Source organism: Equus caballus, chromosome 12 (genome assembly GCF_041296265.1).
Source record: "Equus caballus isolate H_3958 breed thoroughbred chromosome 12, TB-T2T, whole genome shotgun sequence".
In the NCBI taxonomy this organism is placed as follows: domain Eukaryota; kingdom Metazoa; phylum Chordata; class Mammalia; order Perissodactyla; family Equidae; genus Equus; species Equus caballus.
The window spans coordinates 33,137,205-33,157,514 of NC_091695.1; the positions used below are offsets into that span (position 1 = coordinate 33,137,205).

General features: G+C 50.7%; 1 protein-coding gene across 17 annotated transcripts in view; it reads right to left on the reverse strand.

Annotated features, from left to right (window-relative positions):
* LOC138916689 (liprin-alpha-1-like) overlaps positions 1–20,310 on the reverse strand; it is a 91,296-nt gene that overhangs the window by 53,425 nt on the left and 17,561 nt on the right. For 3 of the 17 annotated variants that reach the window (XM_070229840.1, XM_070229838.1, XM_070229830.1), the window contains exon 1: positions 17,384–17,752. The exons of 13 other annotated variants lie outside the window; for them this stretch is intronic. In XM_070229840.1, coding sequence (XP_070085941.1) covers positions 17,384–17,437 — 54 coding nt within the window. In that variant the 5' untranslated portion in view covers positions 17,438–17,752. Of the gene's footprint in view, positions 1–13,486; positions 13,999–17,383; positions 17,753–20,310 lie in introns of those variants that run through there. One more of the 17 variants, XM_070229839.1, reaches the window with a different exon arrangement.

Genomic DNA, 20,310 nt, shown 5'->3' on the forward strand with positions numbered 1-20,310 from the left:
AGTCCCAATACATCTAATTTCTTTTGTCGGTTTCTCTTTAAGAAACGGATACTGACACAATTTATGCTGCTGCTCAGCATTTAGGGATTCATAGCAGAGACTGTATAATCCGAACCGAAAAAGACAGTACAGCACAGTATTTCAGCGTCATCTCAACTTGGTTCACAGCAAACACACACCATGCGTATTTTTTACGTCTTTAAGATAACACAGAGACGGACACCCAGCAAACAGCTAAGGCAGGTTACCCACTGGGACTGGGAAAGGCGGCTGAAGCGAGACTTCGTTTTTAATTTATATTCCTTTTTAAATTTTTAACTATGTCCTTGCCTTGTATTTAAAAAAAAAAAAAAAGACCAATCCTCCCTTCTCTTTTCGTCTCCCAAAACCATGCTAGAGCACAGGACGCAACCAGAATATGGACTGTCCACGTGGACACAGAACTTGTTCAGAAACACCTGGCCCCTCAGCCACCACACCCCAATCCTGAATCCTGTTCTTGCTCTCTGCAACCTGGCCTCAGGCCCCGCTGCTGCCCTGAAAGCGCTCTGGCTCAGACACAGCAATCCCCTCGCCTGCGCTAACCCCAGGCAGGCTTCGTGCTCGCTGACCTCGCCAACCACCGTCAGGGAGCATGCGATCCCACCTTCCCCTTCTCTTCCCCTCGTCCTTTTCCCTGCTCATCTCGTAACTGCTGAACAAAGGTTCCTGGGTGCCCTGTTCACTCTCCACACCTGTGTCCTGTGTCCAAGGCTTTAAGCCCCCACCCCGGCAACTGTCCAACTGCCCGTCAGACATCTCTACTTGGACGCTTAAACCACCTTCCCCGAACGGAGTTCATCACCCTCCTCCCTGACCCAGCCCCCAACTCCTCCCAGGCCCTCACTCAACTCAGCAGAGGACCCACCCATGCAGTTGTCCAAGCCAGACTCCCGGACGTCACATCACCCACTTCCTCTCCCCCCACATTAACCAGCTGCTGGGTACTAATTCTGCCTCCTACCTGGATCTTCTGGAGGGTCCTCGCTGCCTCCTGCTCTGCCTAGGCCACCAGGTCTCCTTGGTCTGGAGGGGTGGTTCCAGAAGTCAGCTCCCGCAGCTCTGACCCTGCCTCTCTCTCCAGCCTCCTCCCTCATCATCACTCTGTGTCTCCTACTCGGCATGTCAGTCCCAACTCATCTACAGTTCCTAGAACACGTCTGTGCCTCGGCTGTGCCCTCTGCCTCAGGTCTGTGAATCGGCCGGTCTTCCCCTGGCCACCACTCGCCCTGCTCAGTTCACGGCCTAAGGGCCGTGTGCGGCAGAACAAAACACCCGTCCACCTCAGAGGTTTGCAGGCGGCACAGGGAACCGTGCTGTCCAGACCAGCTGCCTAAAAACCACCTGTGCAGCTGACGAAAATACAGACTCCTAGGCCTCAGCCTACTGAATCAACATTTCTGGGGTGGAACCTGGAATATGTATTTTTAAAGGCTTCCCAGGGGAATTCAGTAGCCATGCTGGGAAACAACTGACCTTTATGACCTTGGACTGGTCACTTAGTTCTCCATCTTGACCACTCATCTAAAAATACGGGGAGCAATATCTACGTTCTACCACGGCCACAAGTGTGACATCAAATGAGGACGCTGGAAATGAGCCACTCCGCTGAAAGGCCTCACTGTCAGCCCTCAAACACAGGCGACGGCCGCCACCTGGCCCCGCCGAGCTCCTTCCACAGCATCTCCGGGCGTTTCCACCAGGAGCAGGTGGCTAACAGGGTTCTGACGGGCTGATTTTTGCAATATTGCTAAAACGGATGTCACTTAAGTACCTTCAAACGTTAGCTCAGCTCTTAACAGAAGCATTCCCACCCATGATGGGGAAAACGATCACACGTACACTCACCTTCTTCCAACAGGGACCACTGGCTGGCTTTCCAGCCCGCCCTGTCACCTCCCATTACCTTCGCCACCACACTTCAGAGGCGGTCTGCACTCCGCCCCGCGTCCCCGTGCTCATGCCCGCCCAGGTTCTCGCTGTCCGCCCCCTCTCCCTGCCACTCACCGACCTACCGCTCTCCAAGATCAGCAAACCTGAGCGCCACCCAGCCCTCCGCTCTCCCTGCGCTGGACCCTTCGCCAGCTGTCGGCCCCGGGGTCTGCTCTCGTCTTCCAAAACTCGTCTCTGCTAAGTGCTGAGCAGCCACTGCTCCCAACAGCAGCTCAAACCTGTTCTGCCAAAAACCGAACGTGACTTCCATTTGGAGGAGAAAAAAACTACCTTAGTGTTTTTTTTTTTAATGTACGTATGGACCAGGTCAAAAATACACTGTGCCAGATGGTTACAGATTTACCCATAATGGCCAAAACCTGGAAGCAACCAAGAAGTCCCTCAGTGGGTGAGTGGATGAACTATGGTCCACCCAGACAATGGAGTACTATTCAGCACTAATAAGAAGGAGCTATTAAGCCGTGAAAAGATACCGAGGAATCTTAAATGCACATTCCTTGGTGAAAGAAGCTAATCTTGGTGAAAGAATCACATACTGTATGATTCCAACTATATGACATTCTGGAAAAGGGAAAACTATGGAGATGCTCGAAAGATCAGTGATGGCCAGGGCTGGGGGAAGGGAAGGATGCACAGGGGGAGCACGGGATTTCAGGGCAGTGAAACTACTCCGGATGACCTATAATGGTGGACACAGGTCCTTACACACGTGTTCAGCCCACAGCAGGTCCAGCACCAAGAGCGAACCCTGACGTCAACCGTGGACTCTGGGTGGTGACGATGCATCAACGTAGGTTCAAGGACTGTAACCAATGTGCCACGCTGGTGGGGGGTGTGGACAGTAGGGGAGGCTGGGGGAGTGGGGGGCAGGAGGTATACGGGAAACCTCTGTATCTCCCCCTCAATTCTGCTGTAAGCCCAAAATGGCTCTAAAAAATAAAGTTTATGGAAAAAAACCATCCTGTGCCTCTTTCCTAACTGTTGGCTTGGCAACTAGGGAGGATGCATTGTGTGGGAGTCTAATTCCAAACGAGCATCCTTTAGAGCCAAACCTGAGCATCTCTGTAGGATGCGGTCTGTCCACCGGCTGCAGGGGCACTGCCAGGCGGCAACAACACAAACACAACTCACAACTTGGTCTGCCCACTCTGACATTTGATCATTTTTGACATCTTAACTTTTTTTACTCTTGAGAGAACTGCATTACCTCACAGTAATTGAAACACTGATGTGAATTTCTTTTCCCCCCAAGACTGGCACCTGAGCTAACAACTGCTGCCAATCTTCTTCTTCCCTTTTTTCTTTCTGCTTTTTCTCCCCAAATCCCCCCAGTACATAGTTGTATCTCCTAGTTGTGGGTCCTTCTAGTTGTGGCATGTGGGACACTGCCTCGGTGTGGCCTGACAAGTGGTGCCATGTCCATGCCCAGGATCCGAACCAGTGAAGCCCCGGGCCGCCGCAGCAGAACGCGGGAACTTAACCACTCGGCCGTGGGCCGGCCCCTGATGTGACTATTTTATAACACTATTTTCAATCCACATCACTCAAAGTCAGAAAAAATGGGACCACACTGCTTTTCTTTTCTTTTCTTTTTGAGATTTTTTACTACGACAAAAGTCACTAACATAAAATTCACCATCTTAACCATTTTCAAGAGTACAATTCAGTGATTTTCAGCATATTCACAATGTTGAGTTACCATCACCAGTAATTCCAGAACATTTTGGTCACGCCCCAAAAGCTGATCCATTAGCAGTCACTCCCCATTACCTCCCCCCCAGCCCCTGGCAGCCACAAATCCGCTGAGTCCACGGACTCGCCTGTTCTGGACGTTTCGTATAAATGAAATCACACAATATCTGTCCTTCCGTGTCTGGTGTCTTTCAGTCAGCATCACATATTTAAGGTTCATCCACATCGTAGCGTGTGTCAGGGCCTTGTTCACTTTTATGGCTGAATAACATTCGACCGCATGGATGGACCATGTTTTGTTTATCCCTTCATTCGCTGATGAACATGTGGGTTGCTTCCACTTCCTAGCGATCACGAATAATGCTGCTATGAACGTTCCTGCACAAGTTTTCATGTGGGTTTATGCTATGTTTTCTCTCGGGTGTACACATGGGTAGACACATTTCTTTACAATGGCAATGAGTGAATTATTCCTTTTTTTTTTTTTTTTAAAGATTTTATTTTTTCCTTTTTCTCCCCAAAGCCCCCCAGTACATAGTTGTATATTCTTCGTTGTGGGTCCTTCTAGTTGTAGCACGTGGGACGCTGCCTCAGCGTGGTTTGATGAGCAGAGCTATGTCCGTGCCCAGGATTCGAACTGACGAAACACTGGGCCGCCTGCAGCAGAGCGCACAGACTTAACCACTCGGCCACGGGGCCAGCCCCGAATTGTTCCATTTTTGTTCCTCATTTCCAATTTAAATTTCTAGCTATGTTAGCCATCACTCCTTTCTTCTTTGGAAGGCATCTGCTTTTAAGCAAAAATGGGGATTTACTCATGGGCAGTGAGTATAAGATTTGCTTCACGTATTTTTACCTTTCTGCTAAATAGTAAACCAAAATGTTTTCGGTTGTTACAAGCATGTTGTATTTAAACACAAATAATGTCTCACAATTAGTCAAGACAATGTGAAATATGAATGCACACGTATATTTCAAAACAATCTGAAATATTAGTGTGAAAGTATATTTCAGAAGCATAACATTTCAGTGCATAATAACAGCGAAATACTCACAGGCAAAAACATTCTGATTAAATTTTTCAAACGGAGCCTGAGCGGCAGGGGAGAATCAAACCAATGAAATAAAAAATCAAGGGCAGAAATATTTATTCAAATAGGAATGAGTGCCTTCTGGAATCTTCTAGGTAGGTTTTTTTTTTTAAACATCACTTTTTTACAAAAGACGACTACCTTAAAGAGTTTCAGATAAATTAACAACACTAGATAATAATAAAATGAAAACACAATATGAAGCATATTAATGTCCAGTTTATATTCACACCATGTTTCAAACTTTCCAGTAAAGCAAGTATGTGATTTTTGGCGCTGCTCGTGCTTACTGGAGTATAAAATAGTTTTCATTTTCGAATACTTCCTTTCATAGATCTATGCACGTGCCAAAAAACCACTGAATCATAAAGAAACTGTCTTTAAAGTATGAGACCAGAAACTGCCTGCCTGACCTTGACAGCCTAAAGCCATCATTAGGAGCAGCGTAAAATCCACATTTCCACGGAGATGTTTTGGCCACCACAAACTTTTACAAAACAGGGATAGCGGCAGCAATGGAAGGATGCTCAGGACAGAGCTCTTTTTCACACCAACTTTTAAAACTTTGTTTTTTACAAATGGTAATAAAGGTATCCATGGAGGCCTCCCTTCCAGCCCTGGTGGCTCTTCAACTCGGCAGGCAGCTGAAGGCAGACGCTCCCCGTTTATCCCGAGGTTCGACGCGCGGAGAACCCAGTGAGACACGCATTCCCTCTAGTGCCTCTCCAGCAGGGACACGGCCTGAGGAGGGCCGGCCGGCTCGCAGCGTCCTCCTCCTCTCACAGCCGCACTGACACAAAAGCCGTAACGTATTTATTCTTCTCCTACCGATGGACACTTACGACTGTGCTTCCGATCTTTAGCTCTGACAAACAGCATGGCAACAAATAACCTTGTACATGTATCATTCTGCACGTGTGCCAAGTGCATCTGCAGGATAAAACCTTAGAACTTCTGAGTCAAAGGTCAGTTGCAATTTTAATAGCTACTGCTAAATTATTCCTCCTGGGCCAGCAGCTTATGAAACACCTGTTTCCTGTAGCTCTGCCACCCTGGTGTGTTATTAAACTTTAGGGCCCACTTTCTTTTTTGGATCCATCTTCCATTCCCTGTCGCCCATCAAATAGGGGTCTCCAAAATCTTCTCATATGACAGAGACTGAACGCATGCCTGGGCATTTGGTGAGAGTTCCAGAGGCAATATGTTCTTCGTGACCCTCCGTCACTCCCCTGGCCCTCTCATGACCAAGGGAACTATTCTGACATTTCACCTGCAAAGAAGGCTCAGCTCGTATGCGAGACTGTTGTACTTGCCCAGGTCTCTACTTGACAATCTGTGATACGAACGGCACGTTGTCCTTATTTCAGTCACGGTTATTCATTTTTCTCGGATCAAATACAATTGAGATTGGTCTGTGTTTACTTATCCTAACACACTTTTATGGAGTGGCCACCTCTTCTTTCACATTTCTCTATTTTTCTATGGAATGGCTTCTGATCATCTTCTCTTAAACTCATTCATCAGCAGAAGGTACAAACATCTGACTTGCGTCTTCGGTGCAGTCGTGCCCAAACATTTACAGAATGAAATGTTTCACCGTAAACTAACTTTTTAAATTTACTTTGTTTTATAATTAGGATATTGTACTGATTTTTTAAAATTATGCACAAAAAGGAGGTACTGGATTGCTCTGAGGGACAGACCCAGAAATGGACCTGCTGGCTCCAAGACCTATGGAATTGAATTCTCAACGTTTCTAATGTTATAAATTGCAGTGTACTAAATAAAGATTAGTTTTACTGTTTTTGTCATTTCCTCATACATTTATAATTTAAGAGAGTTTGCAATGTCTTGAAAAAAACGTAACAATCTCAAACATAATCGTCTCCATCAATGATTAAGATTGCTTTGTAGCGGGCCAGCTGCATGGTCATTTTTATAGTCCCATGCAAAGTGAGGACTGTCTTACTACTTTTTAGAAGATAAAACATTATTTGCAAAAATAATGTTTTATTTCACTGCAATTTCTCTATGTAGAATCTTTGCCCTTTCTTTTTGGCCAGGAAGACTGCCCCCGAGCTAACATCTGTTGCCAATTTTCCTCTACTTGGCATGTGGGTTGCTGGCACAGCATGGCTGACGAGTGGAGTAGGTCTGTGCCCAGGAGCCAAACCCGAAACCCAGGCCACTGAAGTGCAGTGCACCGAACTTAACCACACCAGGGGGCTGGCCCCAAATCTTTGCCTTTTTTAACCTCCCATGGCAATAAAGGACAGATTAAAATATTACGCTATTACATAACAGTAGAAATAATCACAAACCTGTGATTATTCAGCTTGACACCCCAGTTATGAAGCTTATGTAAACATCACATACATAGTCTGTGTGCCTAAACACAAGGCGACTTCAAGGGGCCAGCCCCCCATTTCCCTACGAAGACGCTGCCCGAAAGCTTGGCCACGTTAACACACCCTTCCAGGAAAGTAGAGCACCAGCCGACTCTGACTCCGACTCAGCCCCAGAAATTTATTACAATAAACAGGCAGACAAAAGTGTTCGTGCCAGCTGCACGCTAAGTTACCACATCGAACATGCTTACTCTGCACTTACATCACCAGGCTTTAAAACATCTCCGCGAGACCCTTAAACTATGTTTCCTAGTCTTCCTTGCTTGACAACAGCAGCTCATCTTTTAGTGAGCCCTTGGAGACTCATCTGACACCATCTACCACGAGGGAGTCCCTCCGTTAGGACGCTCCACCTGCGAGTCACTGCTCCGTCACTCACACTCCGCCACGTTCCAGAACCACTGGTGGTATCCCTCCCGGCAATGATGGCTCCACCAAAACACGGAGCCAATAAAGGCATGGAAGTGATGGAGGGTGCCAGTGTCCCAGGCATCCTGAACCTGAGAGGGGAGGACAGTAACCTGATTAACGCCCCCGCTCCTCGAGTAAAATGACGTCATACTGGTCTCCCCAGCCCCTCTCAGGAACGGCTTTAGAGTTTACAGGTTAGCAATTCTCCTGAACAGTCCTAGGCTGTGAGCAAGGTTTCCCCGATTCAGTTACAATTTTAGCATTTTTCAGGCTTGTCAGTAGTTCACACTAGCACTTCAATTCTGCAAAGAAAGCCACAATCCACTCTTTTGCGTGTGATGAAGCACTCTGTGAAGTTATTTCATGACCTTTATTACATGAGGACGTCCGAGATGTGGAAGAGCGTTTGGACACCACCCCCTAGGCCTTCATAGGTACCACCGAGCACAACGGCACAGAAAGGGACCTAAGACAGGACCTGCTCTGTCACACTTTGAGACTCCACTACTGACGGGAACAGAAATGTCAAACAAGACCCCCGCGGGTACTATTCAACAGCCCCACTCTGACGGCAACTGGGTCCCCGCACACTGCACCTCACTGCCCTAGAGCCACCCGCAATTCCCAAGGCAGGCAGGGAACGAGCATGGAGAAGCTGGGCCAGCACTGCAACACATACGGGGAGACCACGCCTGGAAGCTCCAGCTGAGCGCACAGGACACCGAGGACAAGCGAGCAGCCTGCTCTCCTTTCCGTCTCTGACGAGCGTTTTGGACACACGGGACAGAAGGGCATCTCGGGCTGAGGCAGGGGTCTCGACATCAGCCGTGCCTGAAAGTGCTCCATGCGGGATTCCTCCCGCGGCTCCATCACGCCGGGTCAGCAGAAACACAAGTTCAGAAGGAGCACCTACGGCTACCTGAGGCTACACTGACAGCACCTCCTCACCGCCTGCTAACAAGTCAAAGAAACACAGCAGCTGCGGCGTGCAAGGCCACGCAGCCTCGGCTGAGAGTAGTGAGGACAGGTGAGCCCGAAGACGCTGTCGACCCCCTCTCCTGCAGTGTCCACAGCAGGAGTGACAACGGCCCCCGGAGCACACACAGCTGGCTGGCGGATCTCAGGTAAGGGTGCAGCGTCAACAAAGGCGGCCTCTCGGCACCTGCAGGGCCCCCATCACGCTGCCCCACCAGAGCGCTCTCGGAGAACTGACTCCAGCCCTCGGGGACCGCCCTGCCGTGAGCTCACACCCTCGGTGCCTTTCTGTTCCTCTGTCGACCCTTCTCCTCCCACCCGGCGTGCCTGGCACACCACACCCCTCCGCAGCCAACCACCCGACACGCAGCAGGCCCGCCCAGCCGGCCCACAACTGCGCCCTCTGCTCCTGCTCGCGCGCCCGTGGCAGCTCCTCCTTCCCAATGCCGCCCCAGCCCCGCGCCTCCCGCATGCCCAACATGACGTCGCAGCCGGAGCTCAACCCTGCCGCTCTGTACAGGCTCCGCCGGCCCCTGAGAAAGACAGCACCTGTCCCTTCCGTGCGGGACCACGCTCACACGAGTCTGCTCGAGGGAAAGAACTGCTCCCCTCGCTGTTTCAAAATCCCCAGCCCGGGCGAACAATGCAGTGTTCAAACAACAGGTCCCCGTGGATCTGAACCAGCAACGACTACGTCTGACTGTGAATATTACCGCGTTGTAACCTTCTTAAACTGTCATGGCTCCGTGTATTCACGTCTTGCAAACCAGTCTCACACGAGCCTTATATTATAACCAGTTTTACCTACCCTCTAACTTAACAAGAAGGGCGTCTCAGAATGAACCAAAGGTCTAAGTACAAAACTGGAACGGAAGCTACTTTATTAGGGATTTCCTCTCGAGGCTCCAGCAAGCTCAGGAGACAGCAATACCAGCTGGAGAAGGAGCAGCCCTATTAATTTGGACAATTTACTGAACAAAAAAGTTGGGAGGCACGATGCTAAGTACTCCTAAGACACAAATATTCATTGTAATAACTTTATACGTGCTTAATGCTTGACTGGTTTTCAAAATATTTTCCAATATTTATCACATAAAAGTAGATGTCACATACGACAGGAAGGCATACATAATGAGCTCACTTCACAGACTGGAAGACAGGCCCGGGCAGGTTAGTGACCTACAAAGGTCACTTGGCTGATAAGCAGCTCGGGACTCAGAGCTCAAGACGATGTCATCTTCAGGGGGAGATCCCACGGTGAGCACCCAAACCAAGCCCCCGCAGGCTGTACGCCCTCCCAGTCACCCGAGTCGGGGCTACGGGGTCTGCAGACAGACACCTCGCATCTAATGAAGGCCCACCTTGTGCAGGGTACAGCGGTGGATGCTTTATTTTAGTTCTCACTAAATCTGCCTATAATATTGGGAAATAAATAGTATCTCTACTTTACAGACGACAAAACGGTCTCAGAAGTGAAATATCTTGGCCAAGATCAGAAAGTTAGTAAGCAGAGGATCCAAGATTTGACACGGGTGTGGAGGGGGAGGTAGAGGAGGAGGGGAGGGTGGGAAAGAAGAGGAAGCCACTCAGCAGTCAGTGAAAAAGCAGACTGTTCCACGCTCACCCAGCAAGCCCACCGCCATCATCCCATGGGGAGAAAGAGGCTGGCCACACGCCCCACAGGAGATCTTTTTGTGATTTCTTTTACCCCCTCAAGAATGACCTTGATCCTACTCTTTCATCTGCGTTTTTCTTAAAGCTGGTGGCATTTTGAAAAACTGGAGAAAAGATAAAAGGAATCGGAGTTGGTCCGAGCAGACCTCACAGGGGTGACCTCGCCCTGGAGAGGCAGGTGGGGTCTGATGAAAGCGAGGAGAGGGAGAGGCAGTACCCGAGCAGGGAATCGCGCAGGACGAGGCGTCAGGGAAGGGGAGCAGAGTGAGCAGACTGGTTGGGCAGAGTGAAGGGGCATTTACAGAGGGAAAGATGTGGGAAAGGTGAATAAAGCCAGAACACGGAGCCATGAATGCCAAACTGCCAAACACCTGCTGCCATGGATAGGCCCTGCCAAAACCTTCTCATGCCAGAGGTCTGGGTTACCCTGGGAGCTAGGTGGCCTGGAAAGGAAGAAAGCACAAGCAAAGCCACCTCATGTAGACACCAAGGCCCCATGAACGGCCCAAGCTAGCGCACCAGAGCACAAAGGAAAACAGAAACGACGTGAGAGCAGAAAACACCGGACAGAGCTGCGGACTGGCCCTGCAGGATGAGCGAGGAAGGGCAGAGGAGGCGCGTGAAGTGGGGAGGGAGGCGGGGAGACTCGAGGCTGACCAAGGAGGAAGGCGGAGCAGGACCCTGGACTGAGACACAGCAGGACGTCTACGGGCCTTCTAAGGGATACGGCAAAACTCGGGGCTGGGCATGCAGGAGCATCCCAAATGTGGAGCTCCAGACAGAAACGTGGCGATCATCTTCAAAAAGGGGACGGGTGACCCCACAGGGACGAAGGAATCTCCAAGATGACGACTAGAGCAGAGGGAGCAGAGGGCTAGGATTTAACGTATTTCCTAGTCAGTGGCACAAAACTTTCGTTCAAATGAAAATAATTACCCAAGAATGTGTGGATAGCAAGTGCTTCCTTTCCCTCCGTCCTTCCCGCAGAGGTTTTCCAACTGGAACGAACCTAATGCCCGCCAGCGAGCGCAGCAAACAGAACCACGGAGACCCGAGCACAGGCGGTTCAGGAGCTCCCCGGAAATTAAATTACTGGCAATGCTTAAAGTTACTGCAAATTAGCACTACGTGTGTCACTATCTCTTTACACGGCATTACTATAAAACTTCCCACCAGAGGCTCTTCAGACGAATTTACAACTGAAGGAACACCGGCAGCGTTTCAAAGCACAGAGAAACCCGCATCCCGAGTCCCAGACACGGTGGGCAGCGACGCCCTGCCCTCCACCGCTCGTGGGTTTCCAGGCCAGGCGGGGGCACGGGCTCGCAGCCTGGAAGCCGCGGAAAGAGCGGCTACTGTATTAACGCTTCCAGGTCTGCTGGAAACGGCTCCCTTCCCGCAGCGCCCAGCCCTGTGGACACAGTTGGGGAACATGAAGGGGAACGAACTGCACGTTAAGGGTTTGTACAAACTACGCAGAACCTATAATCAGGAATCTGCTTCCACACAATCTCTTAATTCATCGTCGAACTTCGTTAGGAACAACTATTTCTATGGTTTGCACAAGAAAACAACCTCGGAATGCACATTCTCTCCAACTTAAACCCTTTATTCTAACCACCTACTACTTTTTCCTGCATGGGCCTTTCTCCCACTCTGGTGACTGTCAGGCACCCACCATACACACATCAAAAAGACACGCTGTCCAGTTTGTGAAACTTTCTCACAGAAATGGAGTCAAGATCATCAGGAAGGAGAATAAAAGTAACAAACGGGGGCGGGGGGGCGGGATATAACTCCAAATCCCTAATCCCCGGGTTTATTTAACACGTGTTCTCTTCCCTTCTCGGGGAAGTCAGGGCAGGGGAGGGGGAGGCGGCAGTTGGCCCCGATAATCCCAGCCAGGAGGAGCGTTCCAGCTGCCATGTAAGTAAACACTAAACGGCCTTCTCCAGCTGCAGAGGCACAGCTGCAGTGATTTCAGGCACGCTGTCACAATTTGTCACCTGTTTTGGCTGCCCGGCCTCTGAGCCCCTCCCCAGGCCTGGGAACAGCACCGGGCCAGAGGAGCTGAGAGCCCCAGGCACTTACTCTCCCGGCCTCTCCTGCATTTGGGGCAGCGCAGGACGGCCCCGGGCCTGCCAATCTCAGACTTGAGACAAGAAGCGAGCAGTGTGCAGAGGCATCCTTTAATCGTGGGCCCCGCCGGGCAAGGATGCGGCAGGGGGGCAGCACTGGACCGAGGCACGCCTGGTGAGGATGCAGCAGAGGGGCAGCACTGGACCGAGGCACGCCTGGTGAGGAAGCGGCAAGGGGGCAGCACTGGACCACAACACACCCCAGGGGGGCCCTCCAGAGCACTTCTCCCACCCTCCCATCGACGCGGGGAACCAAAGGCCTTAGAATAATTTATTTCTCTGCACGGATCACCAGGCAGCTTGTCACTAAGCCCCCTGACTCAGCAAGCTTATTCTACTCATTACTTGTATTCTCACAATGTAGAACTTCACCCATCTTTCTCTACGAAAACTATGAACGCACAGTAAAAACACCACCGCCTTTCAGATAAAATACCCCACACTGTGGACATACACGGGGTGGAGAGAGAGACTGTCACTCCGTCCACCACACATTTGCATACCGTTTGCACTTTTTCTTCGTCATTCTCCTTTTTTCCCTATTGGTCACGGTTAACTGTGGGAGTCAGAGGGAAGCACTCTTCACCATAACCAATCTCCACACTCATTCGCTACCGGCCTCTGAAGGGGCTCCCAAACCTCTCCGTGCCTCAATTCCTTCACTGTCAGACAGGCTGCGGAACAGGCCCCTGCCTTCCAGCACTATTTATAGTAGAAAGAATGCTCTACAGTACTGTTATGAGACTCAGGGAGATAACTCACAGAAAGAGGCTTAGAAGCAATAAATGCTGGCTATTATCTCATTTAATCCCCCAAACATCTGTCTACCCAGCCCTTGGAAAGACAGTGCCTAACACACGGCAGACAATCAGTATTTGCTGAAGCAAAACCGACAGTTACCGTCCCTAACTGACGGATGAGAACTCCGAAGGCTCAGAGACGAGGTAACTGACGCAGGGAACTCGGCGAGGATGGGGCGCGAGTCCGCCGACTGCCCACCAGGCTGCTTCCTCCGAGCCTTGCCCACCGGGACCGAGGGAGACCGGGGGTCTACCTACAGAGACGGACGGCAGCACAGGAGACAGGGCGGCACACACCCACACACCTGCTGCCACTGTCCTCTGCAGTCAGTCTGTCCGCCGGAGGAGGGACAGGCACTCAGCACGTTGCGTAAAGCGCCTTCAAACAGCACGAAGAAGGAGACGCCAGCTGGCTGATGGTCTCCCTTCCGTGTGTATCTCTGCGGGAGCTACAGGAGCTGAGCCACAAAACAGCCAAGTAAAATTCTATACGGGACTTCTTTAACTCTGTGCATCAACTGCATTTCACACTCAGTCAAAAATGAAGTCTTTCATATTTTCATTTGCATGAAAATAACACATCAGACTATCCTAGAATTCATACTCAAGACTCTTCAAAATACCCTTGCCCTGCCACAGCTGTTTCTATTGCAGGGCGCGCAGGCTATCGCGACCTCACCTGTCACTCACGTTTTCCCCATGAACTATTTTTAAGGCGGGAGCAAGAGTGTGTCCTAGCTTCTTAGCAGCACCCCGGGATTTCCAGAGATGTTAAGGGCTCAGAGATATTGATTAGTCTTCTTCAGCATGGCGCTACACGAAATCAATTTCCATATTACTACTGGCAAAGGTTTAAAAATACATAGGCAGGAGGGATAATTACCCATTTGCAAAGCAGAAAAACTTGGAAATGCAAGATATGCTTCAAGCTCCCAGATTATTTTCAGAGAAAGAGGAAATTTCCTCCTCAGAATAAGAATGAGCCTCTGGAAGCCACAAAGAACTCCCTCGGTGGACCTTCCCTGCCCAGCGAACCGCGATCCAAGTCAGCAGAGCTCGGCCAAGAGCTTCCTTCCAGCCACAGGGAAAAACCTACCAAGTGGAAACATTTTGTCCGCTCTCTCATGAGCATTAGCAAGCGCCGACAAGGCTTTCCCTATGCTTCATTTCTGAGAGTGAAAGGGGCACGACTGCTAATTGCCTGAGGATAAGAGGCAAAACCCAGGCCTACCCTCAGGCAAACCGGACCGTGGTCCCCCACCTAGAAGGCGTGAGTGGGACAGGGACGGGAGGAGCAAGACTTCCGACTATGCCTTTTTCTATACTTCTCGTTTTTGAATCACGTAAAAGCTTTATGTATTTGAAGAAAAATTAACTCCAGAAGAACAATGTAAACCCTAAACTTAAGAAGCAGCAGAAACAAATGAACTATGCAACTTCCAACAGAAGGCCCGATTTGGGCAGGAACACCAACGGGCACTCCAACTGTTTATCAAATGTTGTGCGGTTATGTTACTTCACATTGCTTTGAAACCCATTATTCTAGCTATGTATTCTTAAGATAGGTTTATTCTAAAATCCAAAAGAACTACAAAGAAACTCTAAAACTTCACTCAACAGGATGATTATAACAATACGATATTAAAAGGTTTAAACTATTTTATGTGTATCATAGGATAAAAAAATTAAGGCTAATATCATTAGAAATCAAAACTGTCAGTGTAAGACAAGAAGTATAAAATAAGGGCCGGCCCCGGGGTCGAGTGGTTAAGTTCATGCGCTCCGCTTCGGGGGCCCAGGGTTTCGCGGGTTCGGATCCTGGGAGCAGACATGGCACTGCTCGTCAGGCCACGCTGAGGCGGCATCCCACGTGCCACAACTAGAAGGACCTGCAACTGAGATATACAACTATGTATCGGGGGGTTGGGGGAGATCAAGCAGAAAAAAGAAAAAAGAAAAAAGAAAGAAAGAAATTAAGGGGAAAAAACTAGGTTTAATTTGTAAAGGAAATACCAATATGAAATCCAGGTTTTTCTTTTTGTCAAGATTTTTCTCCAGCTCTGTCCCGAAAAGAACCTAGATGTGAACCTCTGTGACAGTGAGCACACCGAGCCCCCAGATACTGATTTCTAAACAGCATTTCCCCACCAAAAGGAACCAGGGCTCCTCAGAGGAACGACTGCAGATCTGAGGCAGGAGAAACACAAAGTGGGTCTGCGGCAAATTCTGTGTCAGGAAACAAAGGAGCATTCAAAGACTAATAGGGCCCTGGAGAAAGGACACAGGAGCCCAGCTGAGGGGACAATCTGAGTATCCAAAGGAATAATGATGATAACTGACTGCGATACACTGAATAAATACAAATGCAAGGGGCCACAGCAACTGAGAGAGAGAAAGAGAACAGAAAGGGATGCTCCTTACTGAAGAGGAGCAGCTAACAAATGAAGGAGGATTGAGTCAGAAAAATCACCACTTCGCAACCTCCAGTACAGGACCCGGTTCGGGCAGGAACACCAATGGGCACTCCGACTACTAGAAGGCCCCAGCTGACCAGGAAGGTCGCTGGGAATGGGCTCCCTGTCTGTGGCCCTCCGCAGACGCCCGAGGAAGCTCCGGGAGAGTCCAGCGTGGTCTGCAGTCACAGCCAGGGCCCGCTGCCCCACCTCCAACCACAAGAACGGGCCCACAGGAAATCATGTCCCTCCCAAGGTGATGCCAAAACCAGGGGGAAGGAGGTGAGGCTGGGAGGCAAAAGCAAGAGATGGTAAACCCATGAAGTGGGAATTACACATTATTTATGCTTTAAATGGTTTCTAAAAATAAATAGATGCTGGCATCTATTACTCTTCTAACTTGCTCAGGAATAAAGGATGTAAACACGCTAAGATGTTACGGTGAACATCCTTATGCCGAAAGTCCCCTCCAGAAAGCAACCATTTCTGGAGCAGAAGTAAAACTGCTCGGGCAGAATACGAGCACTTTTGAAGATCTTTATTCACAGGGCAAAACTGGTTCTCCAAAAGAGTTAGTTATCAAATTACTTAGCAGTCGTTAGCACGAAGAATCAGCAAGCAGAACACAGGGTGAGTAAAAAAGACCGCCTTCTCTGAGAACAGCATATTTACAAAGAAGTTTCCAGAAAACAACACATCTGCATGTGAGGAACTGCCCACAGCTCAGCGCGGCGGGTGCCAGACCACAGGGCGCCGGGGCGGGAGAGGCCACGGGAGCCAACCGCTCCTCGAATCACCCTGATGGAAAAAACGGTCCAGCTCTCGCCAGTGCACCTCAGAGGCGGGCTCCGACAGGACAGGCACACGCCTCAGGACCTGCAGACTGCAGGCTGAGGAAGAGGCGAAGCGGGCTCCCCGGTTTCTGAGCCCCTGGCTGGGGGGAGGCCACACTGCTCACAGGAGGAGGGACAGACGAGGGCAAAGGATGGTTGTGGCCGATGTTGAACTGAAGGAACCCAAAGACCGCCCAAACGGAGGTAGAGAGCGTGGCGCTGAGGCAGGTCTCTGCGAGACAGAGCAGAGGGCGTGGCTGAAAGTACAGGGATCACGGCCTCCCCAAGTCCGCCTGCACAGACACCCAGGACGAAACAGCCACGGCTGCAGCCACCGCACCGTCCACACATTTCACCTGCTCCAGCTGAACCCACACAGCCCTTCCGTCCTCCAGCTCTCCTTGCACAACTGAAACATACCTGGGTTACGCGCCCCTTACTACATCCTGACTCTTCGGCACCTAGAACAGTGCCTGCCCCGTAACAGGCACTCGGGAAGTATCTGAACACAGTGCTGTGCACGTGACAGGCGTACACACACAGCCGTTACACACCCGCCACTGAAACATTCTCTATCTCTGCAACATCATACACATGCACACTGCTCTGCGCTCTGTGGGGTGGGCGATGTGAAGGGGACTTTAGTGCTGGCCCAAAGCACTAACTTCACAGCTCAACCCAGGCATCAGGAGTGCCTTCTTGGACCAACGGTTCCTACTCCCCATCCATTCTTGCCTCCAGCTCAACCCATTCTCCACACAGCACCAGCGTCATAAAAACCCACCCAAATCACCTCAACCCCTCCCTGAGAAGCCACAATACCCTCGGGCCCTCAGAAGTCCTTAAAAACAAAACAAAAATCCCAGCTCTGCTGGGGAAGGCTCCACCTGACTCCCAACTCCCTGGTCCCCCTCACCTTGTTCGTCTTTTCCCTCCGCCTCCGGTCCAGGAACCTCCGCAACAGCTTCATGGCCTGACGCGGCCAAGTTGTTCCTTGCCCCTGGCCTTGGCCCCAGCAGGCCCAGCACTGGGAAAGCGCTCAGGCTGGCTCCGCTCAGCTTCAGATCTTGGCTCAAACGTGAGCCCTCCGAAAGGCCTTTGCTGGACCACGGTGTGCACACAGGCGGCCTGCACACACACCGGGTCGTGTCTTTCCTCTTAACTACTTCCTCCTGTCAGGGTGCACTCACAACCTGTACTGATCGTGAGAAACGATCCGCTCTGTCAGCTCTCTGAGGACTGCGATCCTGTGTGCCTCCACCACTGTCTCCCAGGAGCACGGAACCTGGAACCCGGAACCAGATATAGTCACAGAGGGGCTGGGGGTGGCGCTGGCTCCTGCAGACGATTAAAGGGACAGAAACAGGAAGACAAGAAGGCAGAGCTGGGGGCCGGCCCGGTGGCACAGTGGTTAAGTTCACACTCTTCACTTGGGCGGCGTGGGGTTTGCTGGTTCGGACCCCGAGGGCGGACCTGCACACCACTTGTCAGGCCAGGCTGCGGCAGGCATCCCACACATAAAGTAGAGGAATTATGGGCACGGATGTTAGCTCAGGGCCAGTCTTCCTCAGCAAAAAGAAGAGGATTCACAAAAAGAAAAAAAGAAGGCGGGGCCAGCCCCGTGGCACGGCACTTAGGTTTGCACGTTCCGCTTCTCTGCGGCCCAGGGTTCGCCAGTTCGGAACCCGGGTGTGGACATGGCACCGCTTGGCATGCCATGCTGTGGTAGGCATCCCACATATAAAGTAGAGGAAGATGGGCATGGATGTTAGCTCAGGGCCAGTCTTCCTCAGCAAAAACAGGAGGACTGGCAGTAGTTAGCTCAGGGCTAATCTTCCTCAAAAAAGAAAAGAAGGCAGGGCTGCTTTCAAAGAGATGGCAAGTTGAGTGTGTAGAAAAGAGAGAAGACGCAAATAGTCCAATACTACTTTGAAGGGATATATTTAACTGTTTCATAAACCAAACACAACAGAAATAAGCCTGATTTTCTGGAGGGTCTGCCACCTCCTCCTACAAGAGCAGCAGTCAGTAACGGCCACCAGAGGGGCACTATCTAAACTGAAGGGGACGTCTAGAATGGACCCTCAGTCAGCAGTCACTGAGCTAGTCTCACCTCATGCGGACTACGAGGTCAATTCTCCCTCATTTACTCACCAGCTTAAGCCCAGCAAGGGCTTGAGGAAGCCTTGCTAAGAGCACTCAGGATGAAACGACAGGGGCGCGCCGCACCCCACTGGAGATTAGAGCAGTCCCCGGGAGAAGCCTGGGTTCCTCCACCAGAGCCTCTCCACTTGGCACCTGCTTCCTGAATAGTAGTAACTCCTCGTTGTGGGGGCCGCACTGCAGAATGTGTAGGAGCACCCCTGCCCCTAGCTGTGACAACCAGAACACCCCAGACACTGCCCAGTGTCTGCACCTTCCTCTGTCACCCCAACCACCCGAGCTGTCCCCCGCATCATCTTTCGTCCTTTCTCCTCCTGCCGACCGGGCTGCACCTGCACCTTCTTCCTTTCCAGCCCCCAGCACACCTCATACCGCTACCAGTTTAGCCTCGACCTGTGCTCTGACAACCAACACACCCGACACAGGTCGACTCAGGCGTCACGAGGTCATGGCTTTAAGACCTTACTCCCGAGGGCGTTCTGAGTCCTACAGACACGCCCCGTCTCAGGCACTGGTGGACTCTGGGGGACCCACAACTGGGGTCCCACCCACAATTCAACCCAAATAGATTCTCTTTTCTCAGTCTTACATACTGGAGCTCTCTGAGTGAGACGTCTTATTAAAATCTCATTCGGTGCTTTCAAAAACACTGTAAAATCACTGCACTAGATTTCAAGAACAAAATCTGCATTTTCAACTTTAAAATGAAACCGGAGGGAAGCTTAAAAGCAGTAATTTATTTAAACACTCAAAGTGAAGACTCACATGTGATCAATTCACAGAATGTCACTTAACCCCTTCCAACTCTTAAGCCTTCTCCTCTGCCACTGCCAGCCTGTCATCACAAAGCCTGCCCTGGGCTGGCTCAGGGCAAGGGGAAGAGGAGGGAGCAGTGCCAGGATGGAGCGTCCGCGCAGCAGCTGAGAGAGGAGCCAGGAGCGGAGGTGCTGCCTGTGTGTCCTGGTGGGGTGGGCCACCTGCTCCGTCTTTCCCTGTGTACGTGGCTGGGCCAGGGCAAACGGGATGCTGAGTAGAAAAAGAACAGGGGGTACTAAGCAAGGACTAGTGGGTTTAGGTTGCTCTCATAACAATAACGATCACTATACTTACTAGGACTCTGACATCTTGCTTCAGATGGAGAGGGAACACCGATTTGTTTGCCCACGTCCAGCTACATACACAAACAGCCTGCAGGAGATCCACTCACCAACAACTAGAAAAGCTGGATACACTTTTAAGACTGTTTGAAGGCATCAAGGAGATACTGAGGCAGCCAACTGGAGGGGCAAAGATTCCAAACAAAAGGGCAGCCCACTGAGGCCAGTCTAACATTCCGAGAGCCACTCTCTCCCTCAGGGCATGGGACGATCAGGTGTTCCTCAGGGATTTGGGGAAATGCACCAATAAGCTGGGAAGAAAACAGCAGAAAGCCAAACAGAAAGTACTGGCTAACAGAGCTCTGGAGAGTTCCATGGGGCTGGGAAGACAGAAATTCAAATACAGGCCTGACAAATCAGACGGGACTTAAGGCGCCAAGATCTCTGAGAAAAGGGAGGCAGAGAAAATGAGCCCAGCACTGTGCAAAAACTGCCTGAGAGGCTGAGCCTTCAGGAATCTCATTGTCTTCAGGTGACAAAAATTGGGCTTCAGGACCTGCCAAGGAGGAGGGGCCCCGGGAAA